This window comes from Sinohyriopsis cumingii, chromosome 15 (assembly GCF_028554795.1).
Source record: "Sinohyriopsis cumingii isolate HCF-2022 chromosome 15, ASM2855479v2, whole genome shotgun sequence".
Lineage (NCBI taxonomy): Eukaryota > Metazoa > Mollusca > Bivalvia > Unionida > Unionidae > Sinohyriopsis > Sinohyriopsis cumingii.
The window spans coordinates 48,539,666-48,566,282 of NC_142975.1; the positions used below are offsets into that span (position 1 = coordinate 48,539,666).

Below are 26,617 nucleotides of genomic sequence, written 5' to 3' on the forward strand. Positions count from 1 at the left end.
AGAATCTGAATATTTTTTTTTGATCTTCTGTAGTGACTATTAAAACTTTCTGAGAGCCTGATTGTCCCTTCCATTTTGAAAAAGTTTCACTTGTTAGATGCCATTTTTAGAAAATTCTCTAAGCAACAGTTTAATCATCGGACATTCTGCATGATAAAATATGTGCCGTTAAAGCATATTAGGTACTTCTGTAAGCCTCGTCTGATTCCCTGACCAACACCAATGACTCTAATATGAAATTCAGATACAAATCAAATATGGACAAGTCAGTATCCGGATTTTACCGCAATAATCATAGTTCCACAAGATTTGTTTTATTCCATAATTCTGTATTTTCAGGTGACTTTCCTTACAACTTAGGATCAAATTGTAAGAGCTGGCAGGTCTGTAGGTATCTAGGAATATTCTGCAATTGCGAAGAAGCATACAATTATTTCAATAAGTCTTGCAAAAGTCCTCTCTAGCCTAATAAAGCTATCAAAGATTCCAAGGTGCATGAACAAATGTGTTCGAGGAACTTTAACACGCCTCCACAGTAACCAAAATGCCCCTCCAAAATAACTAAAATACCCCTCCCCCATAACCTAAATGTCCCTCCAAAATAACTAAAATACCCCTCCCCCATAACCTAAATGTCCCTCCAAAATAACTAAAATACCCCTCCCCCATAACCTAAATGTCCCTCCAAAATAACTAAAATACCCCTCCCCCATAACCTAAATGTCCCTCCAAAATAAATGCTAGATTTAACAGAACAATGGACGGATGGGTAAAATATTCATAATAGGCAATAAAAAAAGAAAACACATAGCATGATTTACCTCCTCTACAAGCATTGATGATAAAGAGTTTGGGTTTGTGATGAAGCATTGGGCAGTTCTTGGAATCAAATGGTTCTGTAATTTTGTTATATGTGAGAACATTTCCATCCACTCCATACACTGTGTCCATCTCTTTGCCATGAGATAAAATAACAACAACAAGGCTGTCTACTGTCGCAAGTTGTGGATACTTTGCAAGTTCCGACAGATTTTGGGAAATTTCCTGAAACAAAAAAAAAAAGAAAAATTCAGGTAATTTGTGGCCCATTCTTACTAAGAGTGCCATTAGGTCCCTGGTATTCTTAAAATATAACAGTCACATGAGAACTTTCAATTTACTATGTATAGAACAAGCTCTACGTTACTGAAATCTGTAATTTCTGTCCCCTAGCAGTATTTTTTGCAGAGTTAAAACAAGTAATGTAAACCAGCCCCTCTTCTATGTACAACACATACATTATGCAAAAAATAATAAAGGAAATTCATTTGTATCATTATAAGAATGGGTGTCCCTACACAAATTTTATGTGGTCATGTTGATACAAAGAATTTATTAAATCATACACACATATGGTACCTTGTCTAGATTAAAATTAAAATGTTTGCTTATAATCTATTTTTACACTTTGCTATTATTTCACGAACAACAACTTTCATACAGAATGGAAAGTTTTCATAACAATCCCAACTATGTGATAACCTATATTTGATCAACCAAGTTTCAAAATAAAAGTAAATTAGCTATTTATTTCTTTGGCTGAAACTTTTTATTTAGCAAACGATGGCTTGATGAGAAGAGTAAAGAAATATACATAGACAAAAACTTGCAAAATGAAAGAAGAAAAAATTTGAAACACATATAAAATAACTAAATTGTATCAGGGTAATAAAACACTGAAATTGCATTTAGTATTAAAAACTACAGTCTTATAATGCTGGCTGTCCAAGATACAGTTTGGACTATATATTTCACAATATCTTAGCACCTTGATAGTCAAAAATGGTATTTAAACTAATTTTAACCCCACTTTTTTTCTGAATTTTCAGATGTCTTCACTTGAAAAGTATAGTATTCTTGGACATCCTGCAGCCAATGGATCAGACAGTTGAACCATGATTTTATCTGCTGTTACCCAAATTTCTTCAGCTTTGGATGGTTAGCTTAAAATTAACTGTCTGTACATTTGTATTTGAATGATATCATAAAACCCTTATCCTCTTTACTGAATTATCGGATTGTGCCACCATACCATTTATCACTGTACATTGCTGACAAATAAATTACAAACAAAACCACGCAGACAATGCATGGTTTTTGTGCTGCTGTGGATCAGAGTTCAGGAACTTTAATAAAAGAAACATTGAAAAATGAAATGAATTTCAGGCTCCCTGCATGTAATAAACTAGAGTAACATTACATGGTGTACCCACTTTGTGTTCCCTCCAGTCATCACAAACGAAACTGTAATCAATACACCATTTGCAATAAGAAAATATAGTGAAAAATAGATTGTGACATGTCCTTCTGGAAAGCATGCAGTGTACTTTCATGAAACATGTGCAAGAAAATTGGTAACAGTATTGTATTCAAGCTGGAAGCCCAAAATCAAGAGTCCCTTGAATAGACTGATAAGCTGAAAAGACTTTCCTGGAATTCAAGATAAGACCATTTTTGCCTGCCGGGTGTTGACACCATCTCTGATAATGATATTCTTCAGCAGCATCCGGATTTGCAAATCATTGTGTACTAATCAGATGTCAGACTGGCACCATTTTCATTCAGAACCAAGAAGACATATTAAGTAATCTTTTGGGGGAACCCCATGCAGATATGACTTTCTATTTTGTAAGAGTACCGATAATAAGGTGGATGGCTGCCATGGTGGCCATATTGGACATCAGACTGGCACCATTTCCAATTAGCACCAACTAGACATCTTAAGAAGCATTTTGGTGAAAGCAAAATGCTGATATGACTTATCATCTGAAATAGTGGTAAGTAGTGGCCATATTGGAAGTCAGATAAGCACCATTTTATTTAAGACCAACTAAATATTATTTAAGACCAACTAAATATTATAAGAAATCTTTCAGTAAAAAGGCAATGCCAATATGACCATTCTTTCAGGACAAGTGATAAAAATAATTTCATGGTGGCCACAATGGTAGCAATAATTAATGTCTGAGCAGCACCATTTTCATTTAGGACCAGCTAGATATCAAAAGAAGTTGTTTAGCAAGAATACCATGTTGGATATATCATCCATTCAGGAGGAGTAGCAACACCAATATTTTTATTGACATGCAAGTGACACCATTTTCATTTAGGACCAACTAGACATCATAAAAAGACTTCTGGTGAAAATCCCATGGCAACATCACTTTCATTCAGGAGGAATTGTGATAACACGATTTTCATGATGGCAACTGTGGTTGCCATAGGGACAACAGATCAACCCACTTTTCATCCAGAATCAACTAAATAACATAACCAAATGATAACCAACTAAATAACATAAGAAATCTTTTATAGACCATAGGATGAATGTGTGTGCAAAGTTTAATGCCAATCCTCCAAGTAGTGTAGAAGGAGTAGCAACAGCAGCTTGCGCTAATGGATGGACAGATGTCAAATAATGAACAAAAGATCATCAAATAATCTATTATAGTATATGATCAGTATGGCTAAAGCTAACTAAATGCTTGTTTTGGTGTGCTCAGTTTTGAAAGTCCTCTGATTGACAGGCTTGGCAACCATGTATTTGCACATTCCACCAATGTTATCACTGAGCCCCTTCCCATGACTGGTTATCTGTCTTAAATGTTCAGCTGCTTAATGCATCAACTTTTGCTGCTACACACAAATCCATTTATTGTCAAAATTATCTGGAAGTTCGGGGCCCCAAGTGGCCGAGTGGTCTAAAGCGCTCTCCATTACAAATCACTGCCATCTCACCTCTGTCTGCATGGGTTCGAGTCTTGGAATCGCCCAATGTTGGTATGTGCGAAAGCTTGCCAGTAGCTTCTCGTGGGTCGATGGTTCTTTCTGGGGTTTTCCCAGGTTCTTCCTCCACCATTAATACTGGCTGCCATGTATAGCCTATCATGTGCTGAAAAATGGCGATAAACCCCACAACAACAACAACATCTGTAAGTCCAATGTCAACTTTGTCATACAAGAAAATAGATGAGACCTACATCTGATCTGGACTGAGACCTACATCTGATCTAGGCTGAGACCTACATCTATCTGGACTGACACCTACAGCTGATCTGGGCTGAGACCTACATCTGATCTGGGCTGCAACCTACATCTGATCTAGACTGAGATCTACATCTTAACTGGACTGGACTGAGACCTACATCTGATCTGGGCTGAGACCTACAGATGATATGGGCTGAGACCTACATCTGATCTGTGGTGAGACCTACATCTGATCTAGGCTGATAACTACATTTCATCTGGGCTGAGAAATACATCTGATCTGGGCTGAGACCTACATCTGATCTGAGCTGAGACCTACATCTGATCTGGGCTGAGACCTACATCTGATCTAGGCTAATACCTGCATCTGATCTAGACTGAGACCTGCATCTGATTGGACTGAGACCTACATCTGATCTAGGCTGAGACCTATATCTTAACTGGACTGCGACCTACATCTGATCTGGGCTGAGACCTACACCTGATATAGGTTGAGACCTACATCTGATCTAGGCTGAGACTTACACCTGATCTAGGCTGAGACCTACATCTCAAACCTCAAGCTCTTCTTTGAGACCTTAGTGTTGCTTGATTTAGTCTTTTCTGGGTGCTGCTGTCAGCAGGTTTACTCCTTTTCAGACACATAACTTTCTATAACATCTCATAATGAAAAATTGTCAGCTTTCAGTTTTATTTTTGAACTAATAATAGTTCTGTTGATTCTTTGAGCTTAAGATCTTCTTTGGCATGGTAGTCTTCCTTCACTGAAGGGGGCCAAACTAAAATGAATGCTTCCTGATGATCATGAAGAAGGCATAAAAGTGCCGGGGTCAGTGATAAGAGACCAATTTCATTCTTTGAAATTACTGCAGAATGAGTCATGTGATCCTCCCTATTTTGATTTATCTAGCACCACTTTTTCTGTCTGCATTTTGAACAGTACCTCCTATTCTTTTGTCTATGCTCAGCTCCAAGGAGCTCTTACTTAGATAACAAAACTTCCCATTCTCTCACAAAGTCTCAAAAGCTAGTCTTTTCTATCAAATTTCAGCTCCAAGGAACTGATGCTCTACTGGTTACAGAAAATTTCAAGAAATCCAAATCCATTTTTTCTTTTTAACAGCTTAGTTTTGAAAGATTGTCATTTCTAATATTCTTGAATGCTACCAAGATCTTTGAGATGGCCACCATGGCAGCTCTATTGAATGTCAGACCAGCGTCATTTTCATTTAGGAGCAACAAGGCATAGCAAGTCTTTTGATGCAAACCCCATGTTTCTATGACCATCCCATAGATTTCCTTATCAGACAGAAGCTGAGTGATTTACCTGTCTACTTTTACTTTACACACAGCTACTTAAAAAAAAAAAACACAACTGTATCCCCAATGGGGGAAGGACTCTGAACCCCCACCTATGTTGGCAACTCACCCTACAACTTTAAATCTAATGGAAGGACTTACAACATTCAGAAGGAATAGAAATATCAAGATTTTCAAGATGGCCATCATGGCAGCAATCTAATTTTCAAGATGGTCATCAAGGCAGCCATACTGGATATAAATTCACACCCTTTCATTTGAGACCAACTAGACATCCATGGAAGTCTTTTGATGAAAATTCTGTGTTGATAAGAATTACCATCCAGAACCCAAGCAACAATTACTGTTAAGACAAAACACTAACAAGATTTAATGATGGCTGCAATGACAGCTAGATTGAAAGTCAGATCAACATAATTTTCATTTAAGATCAACTATATATTATGCATTTTAAGGAGTCCTCTATCGAAAGCCCCATGTTGATGTAATCATCGATGCTGGAGAAGAAGTGATAACAGGATTAAGATGACACCATTGGGGCAGCCATATTGGACATCTAGGAAGTACTGTTTTTTTATATTAAGTACCAACTAGAACTCCAATTAATTTAGGCAGACTAGCAATAACAAACAGGCCATCCAATAAATACTTCTGGTCAATGCCCAAAAATCCTTGTCTTGAAACAGTATGTATGATTATTGGTGGACTCTGAATAAGACAAGGTGCAGTTAACTGAATTCATTTACTGACAGCATTACAAATCCTGGATTGGGCTTTGTCAAGTTTCACCATTCAGCCAAAATTGATACATCCAGAACATCTTGCTCTGCTCTGCCCTGTTCCCTAACAAGCTGCGTAGAAGTTGATGTTTTATCATATAGCCAGAGCAGGTAATCATGGAAAAACTACGATTAATACAACGCAGTTGGCAAATCATTCTTAACCAATCAAAAATGGCATTACAAACTTAAAGTTCAGTTTAACTGACTGACACAAAATCTTTAGCAAAACCTCAAGCTCAGAAATTTTATGATTTCCTGGCTAGGTGTGCATTTATCTGCATCTAAACAAAATCTTGTCATTGCACAAGAATAACACTACCAAAGTAGGAATGGAAACAAATCCCAAAGAAAATGATGTAAATTAGAAAACATCAGTCAGCATAAACTCTTTGTGAAATAAATCAGAAAATAAAAAATTATCAATGGATGGGAAATGCAGCATAAATTCACAATAGATTTAAGGAAACAAATGGAATTATGTAATCAGTTCACATGCAAAAGCTTAAAACTAGTGCCACCTGTGGGTAGCAAGGGAAAGTAATGGACAAGAGTGATTGCCCTTTGTCTATGTAATACAGACAGGAAAGATGAATTTTGTCTTTGACTTTGAGAGGGCTGTATTAAAGATATAGTAGAGCTTATATTTCTAACATTAATGTGATCAGGGAACATATTCAAAGGGAAAATGACACTTCATTGTTTAGCAACAGCATGAAACCAACATCACTTTACCTTTTCTAAGACTACAATACACAGTGTTAGACAGCATTTAATGAAGAATAACAACTTTGTGTAACTTCAGGATGAAAAACATCTAAGACCAGAGTGGTAACAATAATTCTAATTTATATGCTGAGTCCATCTGCAAAATGCACAACCCAAGATATGCCACTGAATAATGCATTGACAGATCTGGGTCTATTGAATTTATTATCAGTCTATATTGTTTGGAGTTGGACTCTAACTTATATGTTAGTATAAATATACTTACCATCTGTTTAATTGAATGAATAGTCTGTATTTTATATATTTCTTCATAGAATGGGTAAAATTTAAAACCATAATCTCCCAAAATGTTTTCCTATTTGTAAATCATTATAAATAAGCTTTAAATTTAAAATTTTCTAAAAAAATTACAGATGGTAAACTACTGTGATTTACAGTCTGACAAATATTTATATTATGTGTACATGGTATGGCACATCATATGTTTTGAGAATTTCTTTGTGTACATTGAAAAGAAATGAGTTCCTCAAATGGATTGATGCTCTGGTGGACAAAAAAAGAATATCTAGGAATTCCAGAGAAGACCATTACTTCTCTTTAACTGCCAAGTGTTGAAACCATCTCTAATTTTCTTCAGCAATAACAAGATTTTCAAATTAGTTGATGTGGTAGCCACATTAGATGTCACTTCTGCATCATTTTTATTTAGGACCAACTAGGTATCGTAAAAAATACACCAAGCATTTGTCAGTAACAAGAACAATTACACTATAAATTCTTCAAATATAAAGGAAAATTTCATTTATAAATTATACAAATACAATTGTGGCCATATTGGATGTATGAGCAGCACCCTTTTCATTTAGGACCAACTAGACATTGTAAGAAGTCTGTCACTAAACCTCTTTGTTGATATGACCATGGATTCACAAAGAGTAGCAACAATAGATTTTTCAAGATGGCTACTGTGATGTCCATATTGGATCTGCAAGTGGCACCAACTTCTTTTACGGAAAACTAGATAACATAAGAACTTTTTTGGTGAAAGCCCCATGTCCATATGGCTTTGTTCAGGAGGAGTAGTGATGTCAAGATTTTCAAGATGACTGCCATGGCAGCCATACTGGACATCAAATCAGCAGCATTTTCATGTAAGACCATTAGAAATCATAAAAAGTCTTTTGGTGAAAACCCCACTGATATGACCATCCATTCAGGAGAAACAGCAATAAAAATATTTTCTTGATAGACCATGATACTGCAATATTGGATGTCCAAGCAGCACCATTTTCATGTAGGACCAACTAGACCATGATAAGGCAATACTGGATGTCCAAGCAGCACCATTTTCATGTAGGACCAACTAGACCATGATATGGCAATGTTGGATGTCCAAGCAGCACCAATTTCATGTAGGACCAACTAGACCATGGAATGGCAATATTGGATGTTCAAGCAGCACCATTTTCATGTAGGACCAACTAGACTATGGAATGGCAATATTGGATGTTCAAGCAGCACCATTTTCATGTAGGACCAACTAGACCATGGGATGAATAAGTGTGTAAAGTCTCACGGTAAATCCTCCAAATAGTTCAGAATGAGTTGCAAAAAGAAACTTGTGCTAATAGACAAACAAATGATAACAGACCACAAACCATAGACAACAGACTACAGACCTTAGACAACAGATGACAGACCATAGACAACAGACTACAGACTGCAGACAACAGACCACAGACCATAGGCCTTAGACAACAGACCACAGACCGTAGACAACAGACCATCCCATAAGCTCTCCTTGTCTATGTCCAGTGGAGTTATATAAAAAAAATACTTACTGCTGCAGTCAGGTTTTTTTTTTCATCCACTAATATGACCATCCATTCAGGAGAAACAGCAATAAAAATATTTTCTTGATAGACCATGATATTGCAATATTGGATGTCCAAGCAGCACCATTTTCATGTAGGACCAACTAGACCATGATATGGCAATATTGGATGTCCAAGCAGCACCATTTTCATGTAGGACCAACTAGACCATGATATGGCAATGTTGGATGTCCAAGCAGCACCATTTTCATGTAGGACCAACTAGACCACGAGATGGCAAAGTTGGATGTCCAAGCAGCACCATTTTCATGTAGGACCAACTAGACCACGAGATGGCAAAGTTGGATGTCCAAGCAGCACCATTTTCATGTAGGACCAACTAGACCATGAGATGGCAATGTTGGATGTCCAAGCAGCACCATTTTCATGTAGGACCAACTAGACCACGAGATGGCAATGTTGGATGTCCAAGCAGCACCATTTTCATGTAGGACCAACTAGACCATGAGATGGCAATGTTGGATGTCCAAGCAGCACCATTTTCATGTAGGACCAACTAGACCACGAGATGGCAATGCTGGATGTCCAAGCAGCACCATTTTCATGTAGGACCAACTAGACCACGAGATGGCAAAGTTGGATGTCCAAGCAGCACCATTTTCATGTAGGACCAACTAGACCATGATATGGAAATACTGGATGTCCAAGCAGCACCATTTTCATGTAGGACCAACTAGACCACGAGATGGCAATGTTGGATGTCCAAGCAGCACCATTTTCATGTAGGACCAACTAGACCACGAGATGGCAATGTTGGATGTCCAAGCAGCACCATTTTCATGTAGGACCAACTAGACCATGAGATGGCAATGTTGGATGTCCAAGCAGCACCATTTTCATGTAGGACCAACTAGACCACGAGATGGCAATGTTGGATGTCCAAGCAGCACCATTTTCATGTAGGACCAAATAGACCATGATATGGCAATGTTGGATGTCCAAGCAGCACCATTTTCATGTAGGACCAACTAGACCATGATATGGCAATACTGGATGTCCAAGCAGCACCATTTTCATGTAGGACCAACCAGACCATGAGATGAATAAGTGTGTAAAGTCTCACGGTAAATCCTCCAAATAGTTCAGAATGAGTTGCAAAAAGAAACTTGTGCTAATAGACAAACAAATGATAACAGACACAAACCATAGACAACAGAACACAGACCTTAGACAACAGATGACAGACCATAGACAACAGACCACAGACTGTAGACAACAGACCACAGACCATAGACAACAGACCACAGGCCTTAGACAACAGACCACAGACCGTAGACAACAGACCATCCCATAAGCTCTCCTTGTCTATGTCCAGTAGAGTTATATAAAAAAAATACTTACTGCTGCAGTCAGGTTTTTTTTTTCATCCACTAAAAATCCCAGACTCGCAAACATCTCCCTAAGTCTTGCTCCATCATGCTCTGTTCCAGGTCTAGAACTCAAAGTCCAAAACTCTCGATTATTGATGATCAACACCAAGCCACGTGGGAAAGACTCCATCTTATATTGCTAAAAATAAGAAACAAATTACAATATTTGCTGCCAATCTTTAAAACAGGCAAATCGTGCCTCAGCTGACGAAACAACTATAAAATGATTGTGGACTGTTCACATGAGAAAAAACAAAATATTTCACAAGTATATAGTGGGTTCAGTTTTTAAGCTACTAAAAGAGCAAATAATTGGTAATTAAAAGTGCAAATTTTTTCATCAAACTGTCTGTATCTTAAAATTCTTCTTTAGTACAATGAAACATCGTTGACTTGCAAAGCCATGAACCCAAAGAAAAATGTAAATAACATGTGACCTGTTTTTAACTACAGTGACCTTGTCTTTTTATTGCATCTGCAACACACATTGTGGAACAAAATTGGCTACTGAATATGCATTGTCTGAATCATCCAATCAATTTTAAACAATAACAAGAAATACTCGAGCTGAGAAATTAGGAACAAGTTAGTTACACTATAACCTTGCTTCTTTTGTATGAATCATCATACTGTAGGCAATGTCAAATAAACTCAGGGAAGATCAGAGTGACTCATTGTTGAAAAAGTAAAATGTTACATACACTGGCAGGGGGGACAAACTATTTGATGCATTGACTCAAAGTTATATATATATATAATGACTTTGTGGTCTTAAAATAAGTAATAGAAAAGAGTCAAAAGCAAAACATTTTGTAAAATTCAACCAAAAATGTATTACCCTACAATACAAAGAGAAAATGTTAAAAAAGGAACGTATGGCATTGCGAATTAATTCCAAATAATCCTAGAATTACAGACACAAGTCCTAATGATTAAAGTTCTGAATAAATTTTAGGGGAAATCCAAATTACATCTAACAATGAAATTGTTAATGTGCCTGTAGTGGCTGAAAGTGCTGATGTGCATGCAATGGCCTTTATAATGGTGATGTATCAAGAGTCTTTTGTCGGAACACAATAATACAATCCAAGAATTAAATCCTTATTTGAACTTTCACTATACATTCAAATCTCTATTTCTAAGAATGTTATTTTTGAAAAGCACTTTGTATTTTCAGTGAAATAATAATTGATATAAATAAATTACAGCCCAAATTAACTTTTGAACACAACAATAATACAACTGACTCTGCTAAGATCTTAAAACACAAATAAATAATTTCTAGAAAAACAACATTTTATACTCCTCTACATGACCGCAGGTCACAATTAGCTTTTTTTAAAAACAACTATTACCTAATGAAAAATAAACTTCTAGAAGCTTCTTAATATTTACAGAACAAAATCTTAGTTATAATCAGAGGGTATGTTACTAAAATTATAATACAGAATGTGGAATATATCAGGTAAGTCAGGTATGTTTATAGGGGAATTCCAATAACCTAGACCCCAGAGCCCCAAAAATATGTACACTTCTATTAATAATGATCCAAATATTAAACCCATACACAGAGAGAATATTTTAGGTATGTATTAGTTGTTTATAGATATTTAAAAAAAAAACATCAATCATTTAGGTCAAGCAGAAAATGAAAGTGATTTTTGATAAGGTCAAGTCCATCATACAATGTTACAATATCAATAGCATATACTGAAATAAAAAAACAAAACAACTTACATTATATATATATATATATATATATATATACACACACACACACACATGCATATACACACACACACACACTCGTGCATTCGCGTTTCTGGATTTGCAAATTCATGGATTTGCGAAATTTTCATTGGTACCCTCTACATACATGTTTTCTTTATTTTATTGAATTGTACCTTCGTTATATGACTTCTGTGACATATGAAGTTTACCTAATTTACCTTCCTGACAATGACAAAGAAAATGTCAGTCATTAAGTTTACAGTCTCATTCGTTACTTGGTTTTACCTTACTGTGAGTGCAAAAGAAAACAGCAGCCAATGAATTAGTATAGGGGTAATATTAGTATACATGTACCGTACTGTAAATGCGCTAGTGTGGCAAATACCCATTAGGCGATACTGTACTCTATTTTTACGTCAACCATTTATTTCTCTTTTAAGGGTAATGTATTAAGCTAACTTTTAAATGAAATTAAAGTGCTGTGGGAGCATGATTTGGGTCATATTTAGGGTTTAAACCCTAGAAATAAGCATTTATTAGCATTTTTAGTGACTCGTACCGAACAGTCGCGATTCCTCCTGATCCATGACTGGTTCTGGAACCTAACCTCACAAATGTTCGAGGTATTACTGTACTAAGATTCATTCCTTGGTATCTAATGATGATGTATACATGTACCAGAATTCATTCCTTGGTATCTAATGATGATATATCCATTTACCAAGATTTGTTTTGTGGTATCAAGTGATGATTTATACAGGTACCAAGATTCCTTGGTCTCTAATGATGATGAACACATGTACCAAGATTCATTCCTTGGTATCTAATGACATACATGTACCAAGATTCATTCCTTGGTATTTAATGATGATGTACACATGTACCAAGATTCATTCCTTGGTATCTAATGATATACATGTACCAAGATTCATTCCTTGATATCTAATGATGATGTATACATGTAACAAGATTCATTCCTTGGTATCTAATGATGATGTATAAATGTACCAAGATTCATTCCTTGGTATCTAATGATGATGTATATATGTACCAAGATTCATTCCTTGGTATCTAATGATGATGTACACATGTAACAAGGTTCATTCCTTGGTATCTAATGATGATGTATATATGTACAAAGATTCATTCCTTGGTATCTAATGATGATGTATAAATGTACCAAGATTCATTCCTTGGTATCTAATGATGATGTATAAATGTACCAAGATTCATTCCTTGGTATCTAATGATGATGTACACATGTAACAAGGTTCATTCCTTGGTATCTAATGATGATGTATATATGTACCAAGATTCACTCCTTGGTATCTAATGATGATCATCTATACATGTACCAAGATTCATTCCTTGATATCTAATGATGATGTATAAATGTACCAAGATTCATTCCTTGGTATTTAGCAGTTTTAAAGATGTAAAGCAGAAACAAACATTTGGATTGATGGAAGGCTGAATGACAGATGGAAATGTAGACTCAAAAAGGCAGGGGCAACAAAGAAAGGGTTACATCTAACAATCAACATATATTTTGTCCACTTTAATGAGATTTTCATTTTCATGAATTATTAATAAATTAAAATAAGAGTCCGATTTTGTTCACAATGCATGCATTTGCTTTGAGACTCTACCATAAAATTATGACACAATGATCTTAACTATGCAAATTTGTACAATATGTAAATAAGTTTTCCACTGTACTCTTGGTATGATTTTTATGCATCTACTTTTTCATGCTGTCTTTACAAAATCAATAAAAACATACACAATAAATGCACTACCATTCTGAAGCATCCTTTTGAAGTAGCTTTTTCTGTGAATGAACAAGAGAGAGTGAGAGAAAGTAAAAGGAACTGAAAGAGAGAGAGCATGATTGATCAGACAAACAAGGAGCACAAGTGGGCCTGAGATTGTTCACCTGGCTAACATATGCTTAACAGCATAAAAACATTTTACAAACAAATGTCAAAATCTGGTGTGCAATGACAATATTGTATGTCCTGCAGTAAAAGCAACAAAACTCGAGGTCTTACAAAACGTAAAATAAAGGAAATGAAAACAACAATTTAAGTAAAGGTCAACAAGCAATTTATTTCCCTTGTGTTTTGTATATCTATGTTTTTTGTAACTCCTGGTACATGATTTTGTCTAATTTTGGTAATTTTATTCATAACTGTAAATTGTAGTGATTATCTATAGTTGGATTTGGTGTGCGTTCATAGATCTATGTTAGTATTTTAAAGAAGGTAAAACTGCACTGGATCTATAAACTGATGTCTACATGTGTTGTGACAGTTACTAATAACAAAATTATTGGCAAATATGTTTATGAGATTCAGCCTTTTTCCCAATGGACAGATCAGTCAGCTGGTATCATAGAAGAATTAAGTTATTTCCTATTAGATGAGTTAGGTCACATGAATAGGTATTTTGAAATATTAAATTGAGTAGTATCATGTTGGTGATATTGTGAAATATAGTTGTAACAGATACTTGAAGGTGTATATAAGGTGAGAACTGAGCAATCAGATTCATTCCTATTTTGGAGTCATTGTCATTTCTTGTGTTCCGGTTGTAACATCAAGTCTGCAGACATGTTTATGTTGCACTTAGATATTATTTGAGAGGGACAAAAATTGTTCAGTTCTGTGGTCATATTTTGGACTAATATTATTCTAGAACTATTTTGAATTATTTTAAGGAGTTCAGGACAATACCATTTTAATACTGTCACTATTCTTTGCAGACCAGAACATTTCCAGTTCTTAAGTTTATACAGAACTTCATTCTTCTGGACTTTAATATAACTCTTTCATGTTTATTTTATTTCATAATACTGTAAGTTCCTCTTACATTTTCATTTATGACTTTGATAATAATTATTTGTTAAGTTGTACAAAACCATTGTTGGTTTTGCTTCTTTATGTTACAAAGTTTATGACCATAGAGTCGTAACACTAGAATACAAAGTTAAAATTCAAAAGACACTTAAAGTATTGTGAATTAAATCCCAAATAATTCCTAAATGTTCTATCACAATTCCAAAAGTAAAGAATGTTTACAACAGTCTTGAATGCTCTGATGTGCCACAATGATACAATCCAGAATGTCTCTGAATGAATTCTCACTGACCCCATTTATTTAGGTCCATAAAGTCAATGAACACTTTGTAATTCCAATGAATACCTTGAATAAATAATTCCTCTCAAATTATATCTGGACATATCCATAAATGATTCCAAAGACTGATCATATAACAGGAATGAATAGTTGTTTATCATATCCCCTTTATATAGATCCCCACTTAACCTGTGATGCAACAGTGTTTTTACGGAAAACTAAAAGAAATTCCACTCTTTGACTCATCATCTTGTTTACTACTTTAAATCATGACAAAAGTGAGGCAGGCCTACACTCCATTCACAACCCTCAACCATAATCATGACAAAATTCAGGTATGCAAAAAATTATACCCTCAGTCATGGACAAAAGTTATCACACAACAGAAATAAAATATATTATTTATACACACTTATTATTATATAAAGACATATTAAAAACTCAAAACCATGTTAACATTCTGTACAAGTACACATAGTAAATATACGTTTCATACTTCTGTGTTAAATTCCTGATTTTAAAAAAATTGCTTTATATACATATAAGCATAAAATAAGAAAATAATCTTATTCTGTATTATATTTTGATTTATCTTCATGAAAATGTGTAAGATTGGATTAACTTTTTTGCTAGGTGTAAACAATTGTGTCTTGTCACACTACAGTGTGGTGCATTAAATAATTAATGCTTTAATAATAAAAATCAAATGATGTGGGAACTTTAAGATCATCCAATAATCAAGATTTATACAGAACGTGAAACAAGGTATAAACAACTCAGCTTAAAGGCACTATGTGGAAGTCAAGTCTTCACATGAAACTCTTCTAAACATGGACTGAATAGTTTGAATAGGGGTGCAACAAGTTACTAATGCATCCATAACTGTGCCATGCAGGTGTCCTGCATGAAAAACATGGGTAGATTAAATGTGCCTAATTTACTTCCATAACGTTTGTCTGGTTCAGTAAACAGCTCCACTAAAGTACTCCCATAAAGTTAGTTTGCTTCCCTAACCAACTCCACTGCATCTAATACAAAAACTCAGATCCAAATTATATCCAGAGAACCAATTATCCCAATTTGACTGTAATAACAAAAAAATTTTTTTTTTCTATTTTTATTCCAGGAGTCTGTAACTGAATGGTAATTTCAATAAGACTTGTAGTCCAATCTGGTACACCCCTGTAATTAACAGTTTTTATTCCGATTTAAAGGTTTAAAGGAGTCCTCATATTAAAGAAAATTCCACTGAACAATGATAATAGTATGTTTACACACCACTCAAATAATTCAATAACTTAAACTAGAAAATAAATATACAATTACCCTCTATTTGTTAAATGTTAAGAAAATCCTGATCAAAATTGGTAACTGATATATTACATGTTTTATCATTGAAAATGGTGGCTATTTTCCAGATATCTGAATCAACATCGTGAAATTCTGAACTTTCAATACGAAGTCAAATATTTTGTTAAATTTCATTCCAAGGAACATTCTCAGTTCACTGTAAATAATAATATTTATAACAAAATTTAAATCAATGAAAATGTCACAAATGTCTACAGGTGCAACACTTTAATAAATAAATATAAATGAAATAACTTTTGTCAAGTAAAATTTGTGTTTTAGCTCTATTTTTGAATTCAGTTTCAATGAAATCATCATGAATGCAACATGTCCTCATGTTTTCAAACATGAAAAAATGTCGCTGTACCATGACAGTAATGTCCACAAGCATTCTGATGAGAACATATTTAAATGCTGAACATAATTTGATCTCAGACGTATCTATTTTATTGTTACATTCAGCTAAAAAGAAAGCCTGCTTTGTATTATCACATCCATTGTGTCTTTTGTATTAAATCAAACAATGGTGTGAAATAAAAGATAAGTTAAAAGGAGTGCAAATTATATCTGCATGAGAGCTAGCACATATGTTTGTGTAACAGGTCAACTTATTTCAATTGATCAAATATTGTTTTAAATATTACTGTGTAAGTAGTAGAATTACATTCCTAAAATGAGTCTATTCAATTGATCAAATATTGTTTTAAATATTATTGTGTAAGTAGTAGAATTACATTCCTAAAATGAGTCTACTCAAATTGAGCAAATATTGTTTTAAATATTATTGTGTAAGTAGTAGAATTACATTCCTAAAATGAGTCTACTCAATTGATCAAATATTGTTTTAAATATTATTGTGTAAGTAGTAGAATTACATTCCTAAAATGAGTCTACTCAATTGATCAAATATTGTTTTAAATATTATTGTGTAAGTAGTAGAATTACATTCCTAAAATGAGTCTACTCAAATTGATCAAATATTGTTTTAAATATTATTGTGTAAGTAGTAGAATTACATTCCTAAAATGAGTCTACTCAATTGATCAAATATTGTTTTAAATATTATTGTGTAAGTAGTAGAATTACATTCCTAAAATGAGTCTACTCAATTGATCAAATATTGTTTTAAATATTATTGTGTAAGTAGTAGAATTACATTCCTAAAATGAGTCTACTCAAATTGATCAAATATTGTTTTAAATATTATTGTGTAAGTAGTAGAATTACATTCCTAAAATGAGTCTACTCAATTGATCAAATATTGTTTTAAATATTATTGTGTAAGTAGTAGAATTACATTCCTAAAATGAGTCTACTCAATTGATCAAATATTGTTTTAAATATTATTGTGTAAGTAGTAGAATTACATTCCTAAAATGAGTCTACTCAATTGATCAAATATTGTTTTAAATATTATTGTGTAAGTAGTAGAATTACATTCCTAAAATGAGTCTACTCAATTGATCAAATATTGTTTTAAATATTACTGTGTAAGTAGTAGAATTACATTCCTAAAATGAGTCTACTCAATTGATCAAATATTGTTTTAAATATTATTGTGTAAGTAGTAGAATTACATTCCTAAAATGAGTCTACTCAATTGATCAAATATTGTTTTAAATATTATTGTGTAAATAGTAGAATTACATTCCTAAAATGATTCTACTCAATTGATCAAATATTGTTTTAAATATTACTGTGTAAGTAGTAGAATTACATTCCTAAAATGAGTCTACTCAATCACAAGTGACATGATACACAATGTTTTCTCATGCATGTGATGGTTGTTGAAACCAGATGGAATAATGTCAACAACCTTTCAGAGGTAGAGTATCATGAAAATAAAAGTAATTTATACAAAAATGAACAACTAAAAAGCTATTTATTAACAAATACTCCCGGCATGATTATAAAACAAGTATTCTGCATTAAACAGACAGTTAGCATTCCCCACCCCCACCCATTTTTCTTGATATCCAGCAAGGATGGCATACCCTTCCTAATTGTTCCGAGGTCCCTTGTCTGCAATCACAGTGATGTCGATGGATCCTGTTGTGTGCAACGTATCAAAAGAGAGGTGTATAAGTAGAACTCTGTGTGTGTGTGTGTGTGAAACAAATGGAATTTATGACATATTTTTGGTTGTGAAAATATCACTAACATAATCATTACAGTGTAACAGTATATGCAGAACTTTTAAGGTCATATCTAAAAGCAATTTTTTCATTGTTTCAAACTATGTTAATGACCATGTCCACACTAAATAAGATCACCTTGACAATAAGAAAAGTGGCCTTTCAAAACAGGTAGCTGCACAACAGGGACCTTTTTTTTATAAATATTAATGGAGAGTACAGCCCTGAAAAAGTGGTCATTAAATACAGGTGGATGCATAACTGAGGTGATTTTTAAGTCTGGTTTAACTATGTAACTAAAATTGATCAGTCCATCTTCAACAGTGTTACATGCAATAAGAAAACCATCGTTGCTATATAAATTTACCTAAAAATGCACATTAATTGAAAAGACTAATACCAGTCTAAAATGAGAAAATACAGATCCATACTACAAAAACAAATTAAATGTATGTAAGATGCATAAATTAAATAATATATTTACATCATCTCTCCCTGTGTAACCCGTGGAAGAAACATGCAGACTTGAACGAGGGGGAACACTGTAAATAATGGCATCGCCCTCCATTCCACTGTTTTGTATGGGAACGTTGTCATTCTGATCTATGTCCTCACTATTATCCATTGCCTCTACTTCCCCTAGCAAATAAAAAAAGAAACAAGACGGAATAGTATTTCTCTTTAGATGTATGGATGTAGAGGAGTAAAATCAAATGTTCTAAACAGAAATAAACTAATTTAAAAAATTAATAAACTTAAGGAAGAAGACACTTAAATAAAAGGACATAGCTATTCCTTAAATTTTCAATTTATGTTGAACCTGAACCTCTATTTTCAGCCTTAAATGATGAAGACTCTAAGGTGTAGAATAATGTTATACCAGAGTTGAACAGGGGCCCTGAGTGGCCAAGTGGTCTAAAGCGCTCTCCGTTACGGTTATGGTTCTTTCCAGGGTTTTCCCAGGTTAATCCTCCACCATTAATACTGGCCGCATTGTATAGCCTATAGTGTGCTGAAAAATGGCGTTAAACCCTACAACAACAACAACCAGAGTTGAACATCAATATGATATAAAATACTGTATACCAGAGTTGAACATTAATGATGATATGATATAAAATATTGTATACCAGAGCTGAACATTAATGATCATATGATATAAAATATTGTATACCAGAGTTGAACATCAATATAATATAAAATATTGTACACCAGAGTTGAACATCAATATGATATAAAATACTGTATATCAGAGTTGAACATCAATGATGATATGATATAAAAGATTCTATATCATAGTTGATCACTAATGATACAATATAAAATATTGTATACCAGAGTTGAACATAAATGATTTGATATAAAATATTGTATACCAGAGTTGAACATCAAAGATGATATGATATAAAATATTTGTATATCAGAGTTGAACATCAATATAATATAAAATATTGTATACCAGAGTTGAACATCAATGATAATGTGATATAAAATACTGTATACCAGAGTTGAACACTAATGATACAATATAAAATATTGTATACCAGAGTTGAACATCAATGATGATGATATAAAATACTGAATACCAGAGTTGAACACCAATGCTATGCTATGATAAAAAATATTGTATACCAGAGTTGAACACTAATGATACAATATAAAATATTGTATACCAGAGTTGAACATAAATGATTTGATATAAAATATTGTATACCAGAGTTGAACATCAATATAATATAAAATATTGTATACCAGAGTTGAACATCAATGATATATCAAATTTTGTATACCAGAGTTGAACACTAATGATACAATATAAAATATTGTATACCAGAGTTGAACATCAATGATGATACAATATAAAATACTGAATACCAGAGTTGAACATCAATTATGATTTGATATAAATATTGTATACCAGAGCTAAAAATCAATGATGATATAAAATATTATATACCAGTGTTGAACACCAATGATGTTATCATATAAAATATTGTATACCAGAGCTGAACATCAATGATTATTTGATATAAAATACTGTATACCAGAGCTGAACACCAATGATGATATGATATAAAATATTGTATACCAGAGTTGAAAACCAATGATGACATAAAAAATATTGTATAACAGAGCTGAACATCAATGATTATTTGATATAAAATATTGTATACCAGAGCTGAACACCAATGATGATATGATATAAAATACTGTATACCAGAGTTGAACATCAATATGATATAAAATATTGTATATCAGAGTTGAACACCAATGATGATATGATATAAAATATTGTATATCAGAGTTGAACATCAATATAATATAAAAGTTGAACATCAGTGAATATAGGATACCAAAGTTGAACATCAATGGCTACATGATACCAAGTTGAACATCAATGACCACAGGATACTAAAGTTAAACAATTATATGATATCAAAGTTGAACAACAACTATATGATACCAAAGCTGAACATCAGCGAGTATAGGATACCAAAGTTGAACATCAATAAGTATAGAACACCAAAGCTGAACATCAACGACTATAGGATATCAAAGTTGGACACTGACGACTATAGGATACCAAAGCTGAAAAACAATGACTATAGGATGCAAAAGTTTGATCATTAATGACTAAAGGATACCAAAGTTGAACATCAACAATAGGAGTTGAACATCAATGACTATAGGATACCAAAGCTGAACATCAATGACTATAGGATACCAAAGCTGAACATCAATGACTATAGGATACCAAAGCTGAACATCAATTAATATAGGATATCAAAGTTGAACATCAATGACTAGAAGATACGAAAGTTGACCATAAGTTGAACAGCAATGACTATAGGATACCAGAGTTGAACATCAACAACTATAGGATACCAAAGTTGAACATAAATTACTAATGGATAGCAATGTTGAACATCAACCACAAGAGGATACCAAAGTTGAACATCAACAACTATTGGAGTTGATCACCAATGACTATAGGATACCAAAGTTGAACATCAACAACTCTAGGATATCAAAGCTGAACATCAGCAACTATAGGATATCAAAGTCGAACATCAACAACTATAGGATACCAAAGTTGAACATCAACAATTATAGGATACCAAAGATGAACACTGATGACTATAGGATATAAAAACTGAGCATCAAAATTACTATAGGATACCAAAGTTGAACATCAATGACTATATGATACCAAAGTTGAACAACAATGATTATATAATACCAAAGTTGAACATCAACAACTTTCGGATACCAAAGTTGAACATCAACAACCATCGGATACTAAAGTTGAACATCAAGAACTATAGGATATCAAGGATGAACATCACCAAATATAGGATTCCAAAGCTGAACATCAATGACTATAGAATACCAAAGCTAAATATCAATGACTATAGGATATCAAAGTTTGACATTGATGATTATAGGATACCAACACTGAACATAAATGACTATAGAATACCAAAGCTGAACATAAATGTCTACAGGATACTAAAGCTGAACATAAATGACTATAGGATACCAAAGTTGAAGATCAATGATTATAGGATACCAAAGTTGAACATCAATGACCACTGGATACTAAAGTTGAACATAAACAACTATATGATATCAAAATTGAACAACTATATGATACCAAAGATCAATATCAACAACTATAGGATACCAAAGCTGAACATCAACAGCTATAAGAAACCAAAGTTGAACATCAAGAACTACAGGATATCAAAGTTGAACATCAGTGAGTATAGGATACCAAAGTTGAACATCAATGAGTACAGAACACCAATACTGAACATCGATGACTATAGGATACAAAAATTTGATCATCAATGACTAAAGGATACGAAGGTTGAGCATAAACAACAATAGGAGTTGAACAGCAATAACTACAGGATACTAAAGTTGAACATCAGCAACTATAGGATACCAAAGTTGCACATTAATGAACATACGATACCAAAGTTGAACATCAGTGACTATAGGATATCAAAGTTGAACATCAATATATGTCAGCTTTAAGTCTAATTGAAAACCATTTTAATTTGTACATAAAGTTATATCATGTCTAACAAAAAGACTGAGGATTAAGTGATTATATTCAAGGACTTGAAAATTTAATTTATTCAATCGGATTATGTGAAACTTTTCTGGGCTTAAGTGATATTCTACATTCATGAGATTACATTGAAGCAAAAACATTTGGATGAATAATTCTGGTAAATTCAGTGTTGCCAGAGTGACACACAAGCACTATACAAGCTTTGTTCGGAATATCTTAGAACAGTTTCCAGATTAGTGAGCAACTGATACTACATTATTACGATTACATTCTGGGAATTTATATACTGTAAGTTATTTTTATTTCTTTCATTTTGTTTGATTTCATATTTTACTCAAATAAATTTATATTCTGAAAACCTGAATGATTGTTGAATTTACCTTGTCTTAATAGGGGCCCCGAGTGGCCAAGTGGCCTTAAGCGCTCACCGTTACGGATCACTACCATTGCACCTCTGTCCAATTGGGTTCAAGTCTCGAGCTCAACTAATGTAGGAATGTGAGAAAACTTGCCGGTAGCTTCTCATGGGTCGATGGTTCTTACCTGGGTTTTCCCAGGTTCTTCCTCCACCATTAATACTGGCTGCCATGTATAGCCTATCTTGTGCTAAAAATGGTGTTAAACCCCATTACAACAACAACAACAACCTTGTCTTAATAGAAAAAGAACTATAATCAAGCACACCATTATCGTACAAAAGAACCCTATAATCAAATGCACCCTAAGTAAGTTCTGGTCACCATGCTACATGGCACATTCTCAAAGGTACAATAAATGCCATGATGATTAAGCATGATACTTTGTTTTGTACAGCACTGACAAAATATATTCATGATATTTGTAAAACCCAATCAATCCTACAAAGGAAGTAAAAAACACAATATATTTCAATCTTATTTTCAGATCTACATGATTTTTGTAAAATATTTTTAAGGCAAATCCATATTTTTCATTTAAAATGTACCAAACGTAACAGTGTTATTGTAAAATAAAATAAGCAATTTTAAAAAGATTATGATATAGTTTGTTATACTTCTTGGTTTGAAATGCGACTATTTTGTTCATGAGAGATCATGGTATTGAGAAGAGGTTGAACTCTGTACAAAATACGACCAAAATAAACATAAATTATGTATCATTAATGTAGAATGAAAATGGTCTATGCTTTTCTAACACGCTTAACTACCCTGTACCTCTGGCATCCTCCATATTTTGACCAGCATCTCCCACCCCTACAATGCTTGTTTCCTGAACATGAAATCGACTAGGTTTTGGTTCTATCGACTGGAATGACTTCTCTGATGGACCGTTTCTAGATGTTTGTTCTTCAGTATAAGGTAAGGAATGGCCATAGATTTCAGCCTCTTTATTGCTGATATAATTTGCCAGGTGTGCATGGCCGCCCTCTATGAGGCAATCCACAAACTTGCTATAAGCAAGAGGTCCTCGACGCTGTAGATCATCTATTAATTTACGTACTTGATCTGGTCGAGTCTTTTCAGCCTGGTGAAGAAAAATAGAGGTGTGCATCTATGCAAATGAAAAAAGTCAGAAATTCATGAAGCTAATAATCAGATATATTAACTAAATTTTTTTTAAAGATGTCTGCCACATTACTTCTATATTTACCATTTTATGTGCACAACTGTTAACTGACATCATACTATACCAAGAGCAGTATAACAAAAGTCCCCTGAATGGACTGATGCTCTACTGGGCAACAAAAAATTCATCCTTTAAACTGCTGAGTGTTGACCCATCTTTGACATTCTTCAGCAAAAACCATGATTTTCAAATTAGCTGCTGTGGTACACATAATGGATGTTAAAAAAGCACCATTTTCAGGGACAAAGTAGACATCATTGGAAGACTTTTGGTCCAAATGTCATGTCATAATGATCATCCAATTAGGGAAAGTAGTGACAACAAGATCTTCATGACGTCCATATCACATGTACAACTTGCATCATTTTCATCTAGGACCAACTAGATATCATAAGAAGTCTAGTTTTGGTGCAAACCTCACTTTGATATAGCTATCTAATTCAGAGAAGAGATAACAATATTTTCAAGTTGACAACCATGATGACCATATTAAAGGTTAATCATTTTCATATAGGACCAAGTAAACACCTTAAGATTTCGTCTGATGAGAATCTCAAGTCAAAATGACTTTCCATTTAAAAGGAGTAGTGAAAACAAGATTTTCAAAATGGCTACATACTGGATGTCAGATCAGCACCATTTTAATTTAAGCTCTATAGAATATTATAAAAAAATTTTCAGTACAAAACCCATGATGATATGACCCTTTGTTTAGGAGAAGTAGTGATAACAAGATTTTCAATCTGGCTAGTGTGACAATTATATTAGATCCCAGATCATCACCATTTTCATTTTGGACCGGGTAGAAATCATAAAGTCATTTGGTGAAAGCCTCCATGTCAATATGAATTTCTGTTCAGAAACAATTGTAATAAAAAATTGTCTAGAGATCTGCTGTATCAGCCATACTGAACACAGATCATGCTGTGTCAGCCATACTGAACATCAGATCAGCATCAATGTCACTTAGGACCAAGTAGACATCATAAGAAGTCTTAGTGAAGACCAAGTAGGCATCGTAAAAAGTCTTTTCATTGGTGAAGACAAAGCAGACATCATTAGAAGTCTTTTGGTGAAGCCAAAGCAAACATCATATAAAGTCTTTTGGTGAATACCAAGTAGATATCATAAGAAGTCTTTTGGTGAAAATGTCATACTGACACAACCTTCCAATAAGGTGTAGCAATAACAAGATTTTCAAGATGACCACTGAATGGTGGCCATATTGGATATCAGATCAGAACCATATTCATCTAAGACAAATTGGACAGTGTCAGAAGTCTTTTGGTGAAATCCCGACATTAATATAACTTCCTGTTCAGATGTTAAAAATAAAAAGATTTTCAAGATGGCTACCACAGTAGTTATATTGGACCTCTGATTTCATTTTAGGATAGTCTTTTCATGAAAACCCCATTTTGATATGACCTGTCATTCAGGAGGAGTCGTGATAAGAATTTCAAGTTGGTTGTCATGATAGCCATATTGGATTTCAAATTAGAACCTTTTCATTCAGAGCCAACTAGACATCATAGGAAGTCTTGTAGTGAAAACCCCATGTTGATATGACCATTCATTCAGGAATAGTTATAACAGAATTTTCAAGATGGCCACTGTAGTTGCCATACTAGATGTGTGAGCAATATCATTTTGATCTAAGAAGAACTAGACCACATGATGTGAATATGTGTTTAAAGTTTCAATGAAATTTTCCAAGTAGTTTAGGAGCAATAACAAACTTGTGCTAATGACTGGACAGACAACAGATGACAGACTACAGATGGGGCCCCGAGTGGCCGAGTGGTCTAAAGCGCTCTCCATTACGGATCACTGCCATCTCACCTTTGTCTGCGTGGGTTTGAGTCTAGGATTCGGCCAATGTGGGTATGTGAGAAAGCTTGCCAGTAGCTTCTCATGGGTCGGTGGTTCTTCCCGGGGCTTTCCTGGGTTCTTTCTCCACCATTAATACTGGCCACCATACATAGTCTACCATGTGCTGAAAAATGGCGTTAAACCCCACAACAACAACAACAACAGACTACAGACAACATACCATCGAAAAAGCCCCTCTACTCTATGACCAGTTGAGCTAAAAATCTCTTACCCAGTCTAACAGTGTTTACTTGCCCAGAAAAACTCTCGGGGGGGGGGGGGGGTACTACTAGTGAAAAGTAGCACTGAGGTACTTATGTGGACTTGATTAAAGTAGAAAGAATGAACTTTCAGTTAATAAAATTGGCAATATTCTCAGAAGAGCTCAAACACTAAATTAGTTCTCAGAAAACCCCTAAACCTACACTAGTCAGCCCTGAATCAGCACTTGACTGGGCAAGTGATCTGAAATGTCACCTGACTTCCAGAAAATTTCACTCGATATTTTCAGCTAGGCAACTGAACTTTCAACATCTGGGCTTTGATATTCTATAATTAAAAGTTTACAAAATAAAAAGCAAAAAAT

The 26,617-nt window shown here is 34.0% G+C and overlaps 1 protein-coding gene across 1 annotated transcript in view; it reads right to left on the reverse strand.

Annotated features, from left to right (window-relative positions):
- LOC149781764 (caspase-2-like) overlaps window positions 1-26,617 on the reverse strand; it is a 54,293-nt gene that overhangs the window by 18,663 nt on the left and 9,013 nt on the right. Inside the window, exons 3-6 of the mRNA XM_089935898.1 lie at window positions 23,748-24,057; window positions 18,958-19,112; window positions 10,091-10,258; window positions 822-1,044 (exon numbers count right to left, since the gene is read on the reverse strand). Coding sequence (XP_089792024.1) covers window positions 822-1,044; window positions 10,091-10,258; window positions 18,958-19,112; window positions 23,748-24,057 — 856 coding nt within the window. The remainder of the gene's footprint in view (window positions 1-821; window positions 1,045-10,090; window positions 10,259-18,957; window positions 19,113-23,747; window positions 24,058-26,617) is intronic.